At 41.6% G+C, this 13657-nt stretch overlaps 1 protein-coding gene across 14 annotated transcripts in view; it reads left to right on the top strand.

Annotated features, from left to right (window-relative positions):
• nav2a (neuron navigator 2a) overlaps positions 1 to 13657 on the top strand; it is a 252802-nt gene that overhangs the window by 204368 nt on the left and 34777 nt on the right. For all 14 annotated transcript variants that reach the window (XM_036135966.1, XM_021320593.2, XM_036135961.1 and 11 more), the window contains one exon: positions 12100 to 12229. In XM_036135966.1, coding sequence (XP_035991859.1) covers positions 12100 to 12229 — 130 coding nt within the window. The remainder of the gene's footprint in view (positions 1 to 12099; positions 12230 to 13657) is intronic.

The raw sequence follows: 13657 nt of genomic DNA on the forward strand, positions 1-13657 counted from the left end.
TTTCACCAGGTGCGTCAGCCTGCCAGTGACCGGGTTTTCTGCACCATCTGAACTTTACACAAGACTGTTTGTGCTATTATAAAACTCTACAGGCAGACCCGGAGGACCATAAGCAAAGCAAGAATTAAAAAGGTTCCATTGTTTTCTTCTTCTTTTATTTTACATACACAGTTGATTCAGCAGCACTCCACTGCCGCCTTCTGGACTGGGGTAAAAAATGTAGACTAATTTTGCTTTTTGACAATTAAAGCAGTGAAACATGTAAACGAGAGCAGCTTTATAAAGAGTGAGAGGAGATCAGGAGAGAACCAAACTGGTGAAAGCTGACAAAAGCCAGGTTGTAACGATAGGTGATGTCATTATCGATATTATCACAGGCGATTAACATCATGATTTATCCTTGGAGACTTTATTGCATAAAAAATGATGTAAATCTTGTTGGGAATGTGATTTTTGGTCCAGAATGTTCAGAACTTACTTTGAATACTTTTAATCTGTGTTTTCTGAATTTAGAAGTAGTTCTTGCTGAGGATGAGCTGTCACATCACTGCTCATCTGGTTATTTAGGAATTTTGGTTTGGCCACAGTCTTGACCTGCGTTCTGATAGAGATTGCATTCCTTTTCTGTTTGGTTAAAATCAATCAGCTTTGCCCCTTACTGTTTCCATGTTAGACGTAAGTATTTCTGTAAAGAAGTCTGAGCTGCGCCCACTCATTCAGCATCAGAAGTTAGTGCGTTAGCTGTTAACCACTTGATCTGAGAATACGGTTTATTAAATTGAAGAATGCACACGTCCTGCTATGATATGACTTGACACTTCCCGTGGTTTTCAATTCAAAACGGACGATTTGTGTAAAACTAAGCTGCTCGAGCTTTAAGGGAAGCTGAATAAGGAACCACTGGAGTGATAACGTACAACAAGCTTTTATGAGAATGAGAAATAATGAAATCCTCTCCATGCTTTCATTGTTATTTTGATCTTTTTGGTGTTTAAATAATTCATTTTCTCAGCACTAAAGCTCTTTGCTATGATTCTGTTATGGTGGTTCAGACAAATTTATTTGTAACCCAGAGAAAGGCAAACCTACTTTCTCCACTGACAGAAATTAGGAGCGGAGTGAGGAGAATTAAGCTTTTGTAGGTCTAGTTTTCTCTTTTTTCTGGCCTCTGCTGTGGTTTTTGTGGGCATTATGTGACGCTTCTTAAAGTAAACACAGCATGATCTGCTTAATCCACTAACAGACACCTTCATCAGCCATCGTTACAGCCTGATCCCTTCTGCCGTCGTCCTCGTTATCTTTTCCCTGCCAGCTTCATGCTTTAGTGAACATCTTTTCTTCACTTTGCTTTTTCAGACTCACTAAACAAGTAAACAATGAAACAGTTTCCACATTTGCAGCACTAAATCTTTCTACGGCTGATCTTTTAAGTCCTTGGACAGAGCTGCGTTAGCGCTGCATAGAAACCCTCCTGGTTTATTAGGCACTTATCTGCTGCAACCCCCAAATACTGAGGAATAAGCTGCTTATTCATATAAGAGCTGTGCATAATCTCAGGACCTTTTAAGGTGCTTCTGAAAACCCACCTCCACTCCTTTGATTTAAATAGAGCTAGAAATCACAACTATTTCTATTTCTACTCTTTTTCTTTCTTTAAACTAATGAACGCTCTTGCTCTGCAGCACTTCAGGGCAGCGTGTTTATTGGACGGTGCTTTGTAAATGAAGCTGAAGATGACGTTGTTTTTAGTCATATTTGCTCATAGGGCAAAGAAACTGCACACCTTGTTTGACTACGTGACACACTGTGTTACACAATTCAGTTTGTGCAATTCTGTTATAACTTTCCACAGTCACAAAATCCATTAGCATTGCTGTGAATCACTCGGTGATCTTTTGCCACTTGATGAGCATTAGCTGACGCGTCCGTTACTCATACCAGTCTCCCAGTACTCCGCTTTATTTCTGCTTAAAGGCTCTCTCGTTATAGGTGTGCTGGTTGTGCTTTATCCTCTTTTTGTTTCGTCTAACCCCGCAGATGTTGATGATGGCTCGCTGTGTGAAGTGCAGAGCGCCTCTGTGCATCTGGGTGCTTTTCGGGAAGCGTTTTTGTTGATCCAGTTTCTCCCCACGAGGTTTTGAGTCCCACCTGCAGCAGGAACAGAGGTGGTTTGAAGCAGACGTGCAGACGCTCTGAGCCCCGGTGCCTTATCGCTCCTGTCTGGACTTGAACGGGTTGCCTGTTGGCCTCGGGGAAACGAACAGAGTGTTTTTAACCTTATCAACTCTCCTGCTTCGCCAGCACCTGCTGTCTGTTTCTCTCTCTCTCTCTCCTCGCCTCCACCTGCTCTCCTGCTTCAGCTATGTTAATGTTAGGGTTGCTTTAGGGGTCCCCCTATAATAATAATAATAATAATAATCATTGTTGGATCATTCGTCCCTCCTTTTCACGAGCCAAACAGACCTTTGTTTTTGGATCCTGTTCCTCCACAGCTCTGTGGCTGTAATAACATAAAAGCAAACATTGCATGATATCGTCTGTCATCGTAGAAACCCGCCCTGTTCCCCCGTTGGGCATCCTGAAGGGATTCTAACAGTGTTTGAGTAATGATGCTTTTTTTTTTTTTTTTTTTTTTTTTTTAAACCTGGTTTTCTGTGTGAGACTTGAAAGTGCCAAGCTTAAGCTACATACCTGTGTGTACTCAAACAGTCTGGTACTTGTGCATTTTTCAGGTCTGGATGAGTTTAGAACAACACAGAGTTATGGTTTCGGGAGAGGAACTCTTACGCCCTTCTCACAGAAACACTCTCAGGTTGGCTCCCAGGCCCCACTGTGCTCGCAAACCTGTAAAAGACAGACAACAAGAGCCCCCCCTCGTTATATGTCCAAACTTAATCACCTGATTTCTTCTAACACAGAGGACCATTGGCTCTACTCCAGATCTCCTGGATATCTGAGCGTCTCACCTTGTCTCCAAGGCAGAGTCCAGCCAACCTGCTGTGAAAGCTAATTTCTCTTATTTATACCTGGGATCACTTTCTTCTAATTTGCTTGCAAGCTTTGAATATAAATTACTACTTAGAGCCAAACTAGGAATTTATATTAAAAGCTTTTAATGCCCTTCAGATATGAATTGCTTATAATTGCCTCCCAGCTCCAGTTATGCTAAAAGCTGCATTTCGCTTTGTCCCAGTGCTTTGTGTTTGGATTGAAGCCCTGCTGGTTAGAAACTATGGAGCCCGCTGTGTAAGGCACCGAGAGTCTGTAGTGGATCTAAAGGTTGAGTATGTTTTGCTATTTCGAATCGCCCACACAGATATCCCATCTCTTGTAGTGTGCTCGTCCAAATTCACCGTAAAAATCTATTATTTCAATTTCTTCATCGCTTCAAACTGTCACCTTTTAAAAATTAGATGATGCTAACTGTGGTTTGTGGGAAAACCAAGAAATATGTTGACAAGACGAGAGATACAGACCAAGCTATGAGAGATATGACGTTTAAATTGGCAACCAGACTACTATAACTCGGCCCCTACGGGTTTCTGTTAGGCGTAAACAGACCAGCCTCGCCTCTATAGATGCAAACATAACCACACACAGCCATACTACAGAGGGATCAGCTGTAAATCAGTTAAATCTGCTTATCTGCCATCAGGACGGAACCGTATATAGATAAAGTGAAGCAAAAAGAGAATTCATCTATTGTGAGGGCTTTTGCACATAATTAGTCCGCTTGCTTCACACTTTTATTAATTAAGCTTCATGGGATGCAAAGGAAATTGTTTTGTGCCACTTTAATGTTTAGATCCGATCCCTATTTTAGTCCAGAAAAAGGCTTTAGGGGAAACGTCTGACTTGAGACACACTGCAGACCAAATTCTTTTTTTTTTTTTTTATCTCAAAATAACATTTTTCACATGGGAAATGTGGAGCGAAAAAACAACAAGTGTTTCACTACCAGCTGGACGCTCCAAATATGTTGTTGTTCTTTACAGAGTATCTTTGTTTATCCGGAGGCTCTCAAAGAAAGCTTAAAGCCCAGTATTTTTTTTTTTTTTCCAACCAGGATCTCATGTGTCTGTTTCTCAGAAGGCTGCAGGAAAAGAAGTTTACAGCCTTATTCTAGCGCCGAGGTGAAAATAGGGTTGATGGTTTGCTCTCTGTCTTGATGCAGGGCATCTGCACTCCTGTTAGAAATTCCTCGCTTGTCCCGCGGCTCTTTTAGGCCGAGTGGATGCGAGCGCGCGGGGGTCGCGTGTCTGCGTGAAGCGATGCACGTCACATGTGTTCAGAATTTGCCGTGTTTTCTCTGTGGATCCGGGTCACTCGGTCAGATCTATAGGAGTCGTGTGTTTACACGTTAAACACACAAACACAAAGAGAAAGAGAGGAGTGCACGTGGAGGGGAGGCCGCCGCATGGATCCAACGGCTGTTATAAATCCTCTGAAAGTGGAATTTTTTTTTTTTTGTGTGCCTAAGACAGAAGACAGTATGACCAGACGACAAGACAGAGCCAGATGGACGAACATTCCTGATGCCGTTGCCCTGTCCAGTCCCGTCTCTCCCTGTCAGAGCAGGGACAGCCGTGTCATTTTCATACCGCAGGACTCCTGGGATCTTGCCCGGAATGTCCCAGCATCCCCGTTTTTTCCTTCTCCCTCATCTTCTCAGAGTGACCATACAGTTCAGAACAGCGTTTCTTCCCCCGAAAGTTGGAAAACAAAAACGATCCATTTTTAATTTACAAAAGTAAGCAGCGGGGAGAACCATTAACGTCGTCTGTGTTAAAAATACAAAACAAAGAGATGAAGGACTTTGGAACATTGTCAGTCACGTACACATTTCTTCAATCATTTTAATTTCTTTGCGCAAAACAATCGTAACAATGTAATAAAACGCAAAAAGTCAGAAAAACATGGACGATACAATTGTGTGCCCATCTCAAACCCCTCCCCCCCTCGACCAGACCACCATGTGACTGACAGAGTAGGACTACCTTTGACATCTATGGGCATACACCCAAGATATCTTGTGAGAGAGCTTCTACTCCGACCTTTAAGAACGGTGTAACTGTAGTTTTAAAATGTTGCATCCTACACGCATCATGTGGCGGTTCAGTTGGATATATTTGGAGTTTGATGTTTGATGAAGACTTTGTCACTTTACTCTGCTGCTGGATTTTTAACTGAAACTCCTTGGGACCCAAAGTTTGACATTCTCATTTCCTCAGAGGCAGAAATAGCTTCACTGTATTTGTTCATTTCAATTGTGTTAAAGGTTTTGTAAAGCACCAATAAATGTCATCCCAAGCCTCTTGAAAACCAACGAAAAAAATCCTAGTAATATTTGGAAAAATAGTCATTCTATGTAGACAGATTCAAAGTCAGTTTCATACATTTCTAGTCATAAAACAATGCAGTCAGGATCAGTTTTTAAATCCCAATCAGTAAAATGTTTTATTCATTTTTCATGCATGGCAATTGTCATAATAATATAAAAAGATATAAAAATGGCTACACAAGTCAGAAACACATTGACGATACAATTGTGCCCCATTCTCAAATGGAAATAATTGCATTGAGTCCAGTTCAGCAATCCCCATGTTGCAGCAATCTCCCCCTTTGAAAAACTCAAGCCTATTTGATGGCTCCATCACGCACTGCACCCTACTAAAATAACCATATTTCTGTAAATGAACGTTAAGTAGAGATCATATAAATAACTCATGATATATTATTTTGTATTTAATACTGTGATCATGTCAGACTAAAGATCGTACTTGTTGGTCTATCCAAGTGACTTGTTGGTGATTATTAACTCTTAAGTACAATTCAGTGTTTCTGTTTAAGTCGGTAAAGCTGCCGAAGCAACTTTTCCGATTCCAGGAAAGGACAAGCTGTCACATTTTCACAGCTTTTTTTTTTTTTAAACGTTTCTGCGAACAACAAGAAGCCCAGTTTATCTCTAAAAACTCAGTGCATGTCTGGACTTGAAGACTTCAGTTTTGTTTTTTAACAGCATAAATAAAGGCTCCAGATTTATCGGCACTAAAAATAGAACAACGGCCTTATCATTGCTCTCCGAGATGTTAAAAAGTTTAGTGTTGTGTCGACAAACCGGCTCCTCTGTCTGTATGTTTATTGAAAACACACCTGACAGCTTCGGTGAGATGTTATCAGTTTCCTCCAAAGAGATTATGTCTGATGCCGTTTCCCTCGCCCTCCACCGTCTGTCTGTCGGGGTCTGACAGACGATGGAGATTTGGGGGTTATGCGATACAGCTGCGGGGCGAGGAGACCAGTAGTTTCCTCTCCAATGCAGGAAATCCCCTTACTTCTGCCTGGCCGCTCTGTTGTGGCTGCATGTCTGTGTGTACATTTCTGAGGTACAAACTCTGTGTGCTTGTGCCAGAGTTGGTTTTATTCATGAGGTTGTGTGTGTGTGTGTGTGTGTGTGTGTGTGTGTGTTTGTGTGTGCGGACGGGGGGGGCAACAGACCAACGGTCCAACTGACCACAGTCCCAGGAGTCTCGCATAGGGAAAGTTAAAACAAACAGTGCCTTTTTCTCAGGATGCTCTCAGACACCATTATTGGCTGTCCCATGTGGGAGTTTGATTTTTTTTTTTTTTCATTGCCACCAACCCCCCCATCTCTCTAAATCTGTGTTTCTCTTTAAGGAAGTTTGGCCCCTGAACCCTGACCCCTTTGGGAGAGCAGAAAAGCTAATCTAATGGGGACCTGGCAAGAGGCTAGGTTCCAGTGAGGAATGTCTTGATTTGGGCCACATTTCTATCTCCATTACTGTCCTTTTCTGACTGGTTTATAGGCCTTTTAGCCCGTTTTAGGACACGATGGAGTAAAACCTTTTGTCATCCTATTGAATAATGGGATTTCATCTTTTGTTATACGACAATCCCCATTAGGGCTGTGCAATAATTTAAATGTTTTATTTCAATCTTAATTTCCACCTCACGTTATCACAAAGATGAAATAATCCACACAAAAAAAACAAAATTTTTCTGACTATCTTTCCATATTCCGTTTCCACAGTGACTTCCACATTAAACGGGAATCTGCTTTAAAACACAGAACATCTGATGAATTTGGGTTAGCATAAGGAACCACACATCGGGAACGTCGCAGAGCATCAGTTAGCTGATGAGACGTTAGCATCAGCTAGCATCAGCTGGTACCTTTGACATTAGATGTGCCGTGCTTAAGTGCACCGAGACTGGTGTAGTTTTATCAAAAATGCATTCAGGTTTCCTGTTTTCAGCTGAAATCTTCTGCTAGTGTAGCCCATCTGCTCCAAGGTTGCGTGATACACATGCAAATACCTTGGCTGTTATACCATCTACTTCCTATTCCTATACCATCTATTTCCTTCTGCCATCTCAAAGCAATCTGTCCATTCTTCTCTGACCTCAACAAGCTGTTTTCCTCTGCTCAACCGCTGCTAACTGGACATTGCTACGTGCTCCAAAACCCGAGAGAGTATTTTAAAGTTTGTGAAACCAACGGAGAGGCACATTAGGTACCAACAACCATGTGACGTTCAAAGTTACTTAAATCCCCTTTTTTCCCCCCCATTGTGAATATTGAGCCGGTTGTCTTCACCACTTGCATTGAGCTGCTGCCATGCGCTGGGCTGATCCTCTGTTTGCGTTAAAGCATAATTCTGCAGGTGTACGTAATTGTAAAGGCGTGCTGAGTGTATTTGTAAAACATCTGATAACACTGTGCATTGTAACTCAAACATCTATGGGGGAAAACGGATTATATCAGGAAACAACGTAGCAACCTATTGAGTTCTGTCATGAAATAACTGCACTGTCTTTTCAAAACCAGTAATTAAACAGAATATTAACAATAATATGACTAGTAATGATTTTTCAACTCTAATCGAGGAGCAGCCCTAGCTGTATACTTAGATTAAAGAGTCCGTTTCTCCGTAGTCCAACTCCTCAACCCAGATACATTTATGGCTGACCCGTTGGTCATGATCCATTAGATGTTGACCTTGACTTGGCTCTTGGCAACGCATCCCTCTGGGGGCGACCCGTGGTTAATGTCTCCATCTCCTGGGATCGGTCGTAAGGAGCTCAGCGGTTGGTAACAGGCGGGTTGCTTTGCCAGCAGGAGGCTGAGGGCTGGGCCCTGCCGTTTGGCCTGATCTCTAATTAGCGCTGGCTTGTCAGTTGTTCAGGGTGGATCTGTCTGGGAAATTGTAGCCTTGCACTCGCAGACAGTCGGTATTCATAAACCGGAGCTGGGAACCACACAGCAGAGCAGCTGAATGGACGGGGATTGTCGTTTCGTCTCAGTCTGTCTGCGCTCGTGTAACTTTGACTCGTCGCTGCCCGTTTGATGCTTCTTAGGCTCGAGTGGCTTATTTAGGGCTCAGGGTGTGTTTGTGTGCATTTCGCCGAGCACCATTAGTGGCGGCGCTGCTGCTGCAGCAGTGAAGTGGTTAACAGTCTCCAGGGAGGCTCAGGTTACCAGCGGCAGGGCAGGTCCTCCGCTCGCAGCGCAGCGCAGCGCTCGGCGCAGACAGAGACAAACAGCGCCCGGGGGATGAAACAGCGGCGCAGCAAGTGACAAAGAAGCTCGGTCCAGGAACTCCGCCAGCACAAGAGAGGGAGCGAGAGACACTGAAGGAGCTCAGCTAAAGAGAGAGAGAGGGAGAGAGGCGAGGAGGAGAGATTTATTTCTGTGAACCCTTTCAAAAGCATGGAACCATGAAGCTCTCTGTCCAGCTTGGCGTTTTCGCACAGCGACCCGGTTCCCACAGCAACACGGGCACCCTGACCAGGTAGAGACAAAGTGGTGCATGTGTGCAAGTAGGCAAAGGAAGCTTAAAATAATGTCGGCTTTTATGTCCTAATTGATCTTTTGATCATCGTTGCTTAATTTGATAGAGACGTCCTGAAATGGTCCAGTGTTTTCTCGCCCAGCTGTCCATGTTTATTCTCTCTGAGTGGCGTGTGTGTGGGAATCCCCCCCCTGTGGCCGTGTGGATGAGTTGAACCAGTTCTGGTCGCTCTGATCTCTCATCACCCCTCAGCTCTTTCCTCTCCACGGATGCTACCAGCTCTCTGAGCCTCGTCTGCGCTAAGCTCCTGTTTGATTTATTCACCTGGTAAATCCAGGAGCAAGTCGGGTCACCTCCCATCAGATGCTTGGCCCGATGACTGTCAAGAACCAGGTGATCGTTCGGTTTTGGCGGTTTTCTGAATCTGGGAATTCTGCCATTGAAAATGTCTGTTTTTGTTTAGTTTCTTACTTTGCAGCCATAATTATGATGTGAGCTTGCTCCTCGGTGGGAAACTTCTGGCCGTGCAGTCAACTACGGAGCAACACTGCTTTGTCTTTGTATAAACCAAAGCAGTGTCTGTTTAGCTTCTGTACAAAGATCAAACCAGCCGGCTGAATGATTAGAAACCAGAGGAAATTAGTAATTGAGAAGTGAACCATGAAGCCAGCAAGCACTCTTGGTCATATGTTTGCATCTTCTTCAAATATTTCCTAAATTTACAAAGTTTCAAACATGGTATTTCTGCCACGAGTAAAGACAATATGCAGTTTTTATTCTGGGAGTATTGGTGGTGAGTTTATTATTAACTCTAAAATATCTGGGTTAATGAGTAAATATTTTTCTCTGTCAAACCTGGTTAACTTAAAGCTTCTGATGTGCTGAATAGATGGTTTTGAACGGCACATCATCTCATTAATGATTTGTCCTTCTTGCCATGAAATAATACAGACCAATCATGGTTCTATTAATTACTTTAATTGTTTGCTTAGCAAAATATTGGCTGTTCCCCATTCCTGTTCTTACATCCAAACACGGACCAAAGCCTTCCTCCTGACTCACTAGCAGAACATTAAAAAACAATTATTTGGCATCAAAACCTGTTACCTGGCTTATTGCCACACATTTTCAAACACAAAAGTGACACCTAGTGGCTAAATTGGAGTTTTACATGAAACTTAAAAAAAAAAAATGGTTCCTACTAACCATTTATGACAATAATCATTACCAGTTGACATTCAAATAAAATTGATCCTAAATTAACGAGAATGTTTGGAAGATCTTCAAAATAAAATGTGTAACGATGTTTATTTTCCTACCGTCAGTTATGACTGTTCTTTTTTGTAATTGGTCTTTTTTAAACCAGAAGTATCTATGTTTGAACAAGATGTTGAAACTACAGAGTAAAACCCAACAAGCACTGTGTCTGTTTGTGTGAGATTTAATATATTTGATCAGGGAAATTATTTTAGAGTTGGAGTTAGCTCGTTATTATAGAGGAGGACTTTCAGTGTCTTTTCCATTAACTACAATGTATACAGGCAGATCCATGCAAGTTTTTACTTTAACGAGTAAATGCTGGCAGTAATAGAACAGAAAGATGGAAGTAATACATTTAAAGGCTAAGCAATATTTGGAAGACACATTACAACATTCCTGCTGCTTTCTGATCTTGGTAACTAAGATTCAAATCAGATGTGGGCATAAAAAAACTGTGAAAGTCTATCCAAGTGACCAAAATATGTCTGACAAGCAGAGTACTGATGAAATTTGTTACCCTACAAAATATTGCCTGTAAGGAGTCCTTTAGGATTTTGACATGGCATAGATTGATAGTTTCATAGCGATTATGATTCAAAGTAGTTTGCAACTCTTGTGGATTTGAATCAGAGAATAAAGGGATTCCCAGGCTGTCCAAATTGATGCATCAAAGCATGAATTTTCTAATATTTTTCTATTTTTTTTTATTAAAATGAAAACTGATTTTATAAAACATTGTGTTTTGCGATGCGTTTACAAGCTGGAAGATATGAGGGAGTTTTTGATTTTTATGCATTCAATAAAAAGAGGAAGAAAAACACGTTTTTGAACATCTGCTCTCCTACTCATCTGTCAGGACCAGTCAAGGGAGAACTGACTGATTGATTAGTGCTAAAATAATGTTAAGAGACAAAAAAAAAAAAAAAAAAGCTGCAACAATGTGACAGTGTAAGTGATTTAAAGACTTAATCCTGAAGAATGCAGCTAGCACTAGATATCTCAGCTTTTCAAACTAATACTTCAAATGTACGCGGCATTTCCATTGGTCACTCATTTATTCACTCATCTTGATTTTACTATATTAAAGAATCTGATTTAAGTTGTATTAAACATTGCACATGTTGGTAAAATCGGCTTGATTGGGATACAAGTGTAAATGGGAAACAGGGTTTTCTACCAGTTAATGAACGCTCCCCTAGAGAAGATTGAAATGCATTTTATCTTTTTAGCTCTGGAGAAAGCGTGTGTGCTCGCCTGTGTTTGTGTGCCGTCCGCTGCAGCCAACCCTGCACTGGCTGTCACCATCAGCCTCCCTCTGCTCCTTTCAGAGCCATGTTTGCCAACTGGCTGGGCTTCCTGTCCCCCACAGACTGCAAGCGGATGCGAGCGCACACACCGGCAGACACACACACAGACATATTTACAGATATCCTTAACTCCTGGCACGTTTGCTCTGTTCATATGGTTCTATTTGAACAGCTCAGACACACAAGCCCACCATGATGTCCCGCCTCCAACGGACCTTTGTCTGTTTGATAGACAGCCCCATTCAGACGTGTGGGTGTGTGTGTGTATACCCAAGATAAAATTGGTTTAATGAGAAAAAACAGTAGAAACACCAGGCAGTCCCCAGATTTTTCTTTTTAGTTGTTTTGTGCTGATATTAACATTTTACTTTTTTCCTGTTCATGTAAAGTCATATATATTTGATTCAGATACATTTATCCTTGATGTTTTTTTTTTAAGAATTAAAAAAATCTAACTTTAATCGCCTCTGTAACTGACAGGAGATATGAAAGACAAGAAGATGGACATAAAGTCGTTTTTATCTCGTCACACTACTGCAATGCAGGATTATATTCATACTCGTTATTTTGTCTCTTTGTTCGGCTCACGGTCTGAGTGGATTTACGATCAGTCTCAGCAAATCCTAAACCAGAGTCTCTAGTTTTCCTCATTCCCAGAAACGTATTGCTTAGGTGGACTAAAAAGATCCTCCGTGTCTCCTCTCCATGTGCTCGTGCAGCTGGGATGACAGCAGCTCGGTGAGCAGTGGCATCAGTGACAACATCGACACAGATGACATCAACACCAGTTCCTCCATCTCGTCCTACGCCAACACACCCGCAGCACAGCGCAAAGGCCTCAGCACAAAGGTAATTACAAAAAAAAAAAACTCACACAGATTTAAATCTCTACGCCTCCTGCAGTAAACTCCAACTGAATCCTCCGCTTCAGAGTCGGCGAAGCTCAAAAATAAGTTTTATATTTAATCAGGAAGGATCCAGAAATATAATTTTTTTATAGCATTATTCAGACAAACAACCCAGATGGAAGTTTTGTTTTCATGCCCCCTGATGAAACGGCAGTGCTGCACTACATCAGTTTTCAGAGACCCGTGTGGTCGACTGTACATAAAGTGTGACATCAAGGCGAATTTCTAATTTGGCTCTGGATGAATTTGGCATTACCAAATGAACTGTGCACCAGTACACAGTCCGTTTTGTCGCACATGTAGTTAAACCCTTGCCTAGCACAGTATTATCATGAACTTTGAAGCTAAACCATTGCATATATACTCAAGTCGTGTAAAGTTTAATTAAACTTGAAGATATGATCAGAATTTTCTGTTTGTGATGAATCGTTTTTTGTTTGACCTTCCAATAAAGATTTTAGGATATTTCCTTTTGTCTTTTAAGACATGTAATATAGGTTTATGTGGAATTTGCATAATTCCCCATTTAGAAAATCCAACACGGGTTTTCTAAAATTATAAAACATGTACAAAATGATCAAAGACTTATTACTTAGCTGGTCTTAGCATCATCTATCACCATTTAACATAGATGGTTACCTTAACATGACCTAACCCTAACATCTTCAGACTCAGCATGTCCCATAACAGAGAACAGAGAATCAAAACCAACTTTATTCGCCAAGTTTGAGGGTACAAACAAGGAATTTGATTTTGGATTCCAACATTGACAAAAAAACAACAGGCAAACAAGTAACAGTAAGCAAAGCAGCAGCTACAGTCTAACAGAAAATACATTATTCAGGGAAAAAGGGTAAAAACAGAAGCAGTAGATACAAGAGAGTGTTTTTATAGCTAAAAATGAGAAACTGTGCTCTGTGCTGCCTTCCTGTTAACTGCTAAAACTCTTGCCCTCCTTTACCTTCTTCCAACCAGAATGAGCCACACAGCCTGTCCTGAAATAGAAATCACAGTTTTATCTGAAATAGTTTCTCAGATCTGACTCTGAACAGTCCTCTACTCTCTGCAACCACGTCCGCACCAGTGCTGCTGTTGGTCAAAGCCAAATCAGCTCTAAGTAGCTTTCTGATAGTGGATCATATTTATTGGATTCACAAACCACCGTGTTTTAATTAAATACTATGAGTAGATCACAAAAAAAAAAAAAAAATGTATTCATTGCTTGTCAAAGCAGAGACGAAACTTCCCTCTGGCGGCTCTGAAGTAACAGGGTTGGGCTGAAACATCCTGAAACAAAGGGCTCTCGTTCATTAGGGCATGTGGCAACCAAAACTACAAAGATCTGAAATTAGAGACGAGGCGAAACCTC

The sequence above is a fragment of the Fundulus heteroclitus genome, chromosome 4 (genome assembly GCF_011125445.2).
Source record: "Fundulus heteroclitus isolate FHET01 chromosome 4, MU-UCD_Fhet_4.1, whole genome shotgun sequence".
In the NCBI taxonomy this organism is placed as follows: domain Eukaryota; kingdom Metazoa; phylum Chordata; class Actinopteri; order Cyprinodontiformes; family Fundulidae; genus Fundulus; species Fundulus heteroclitus.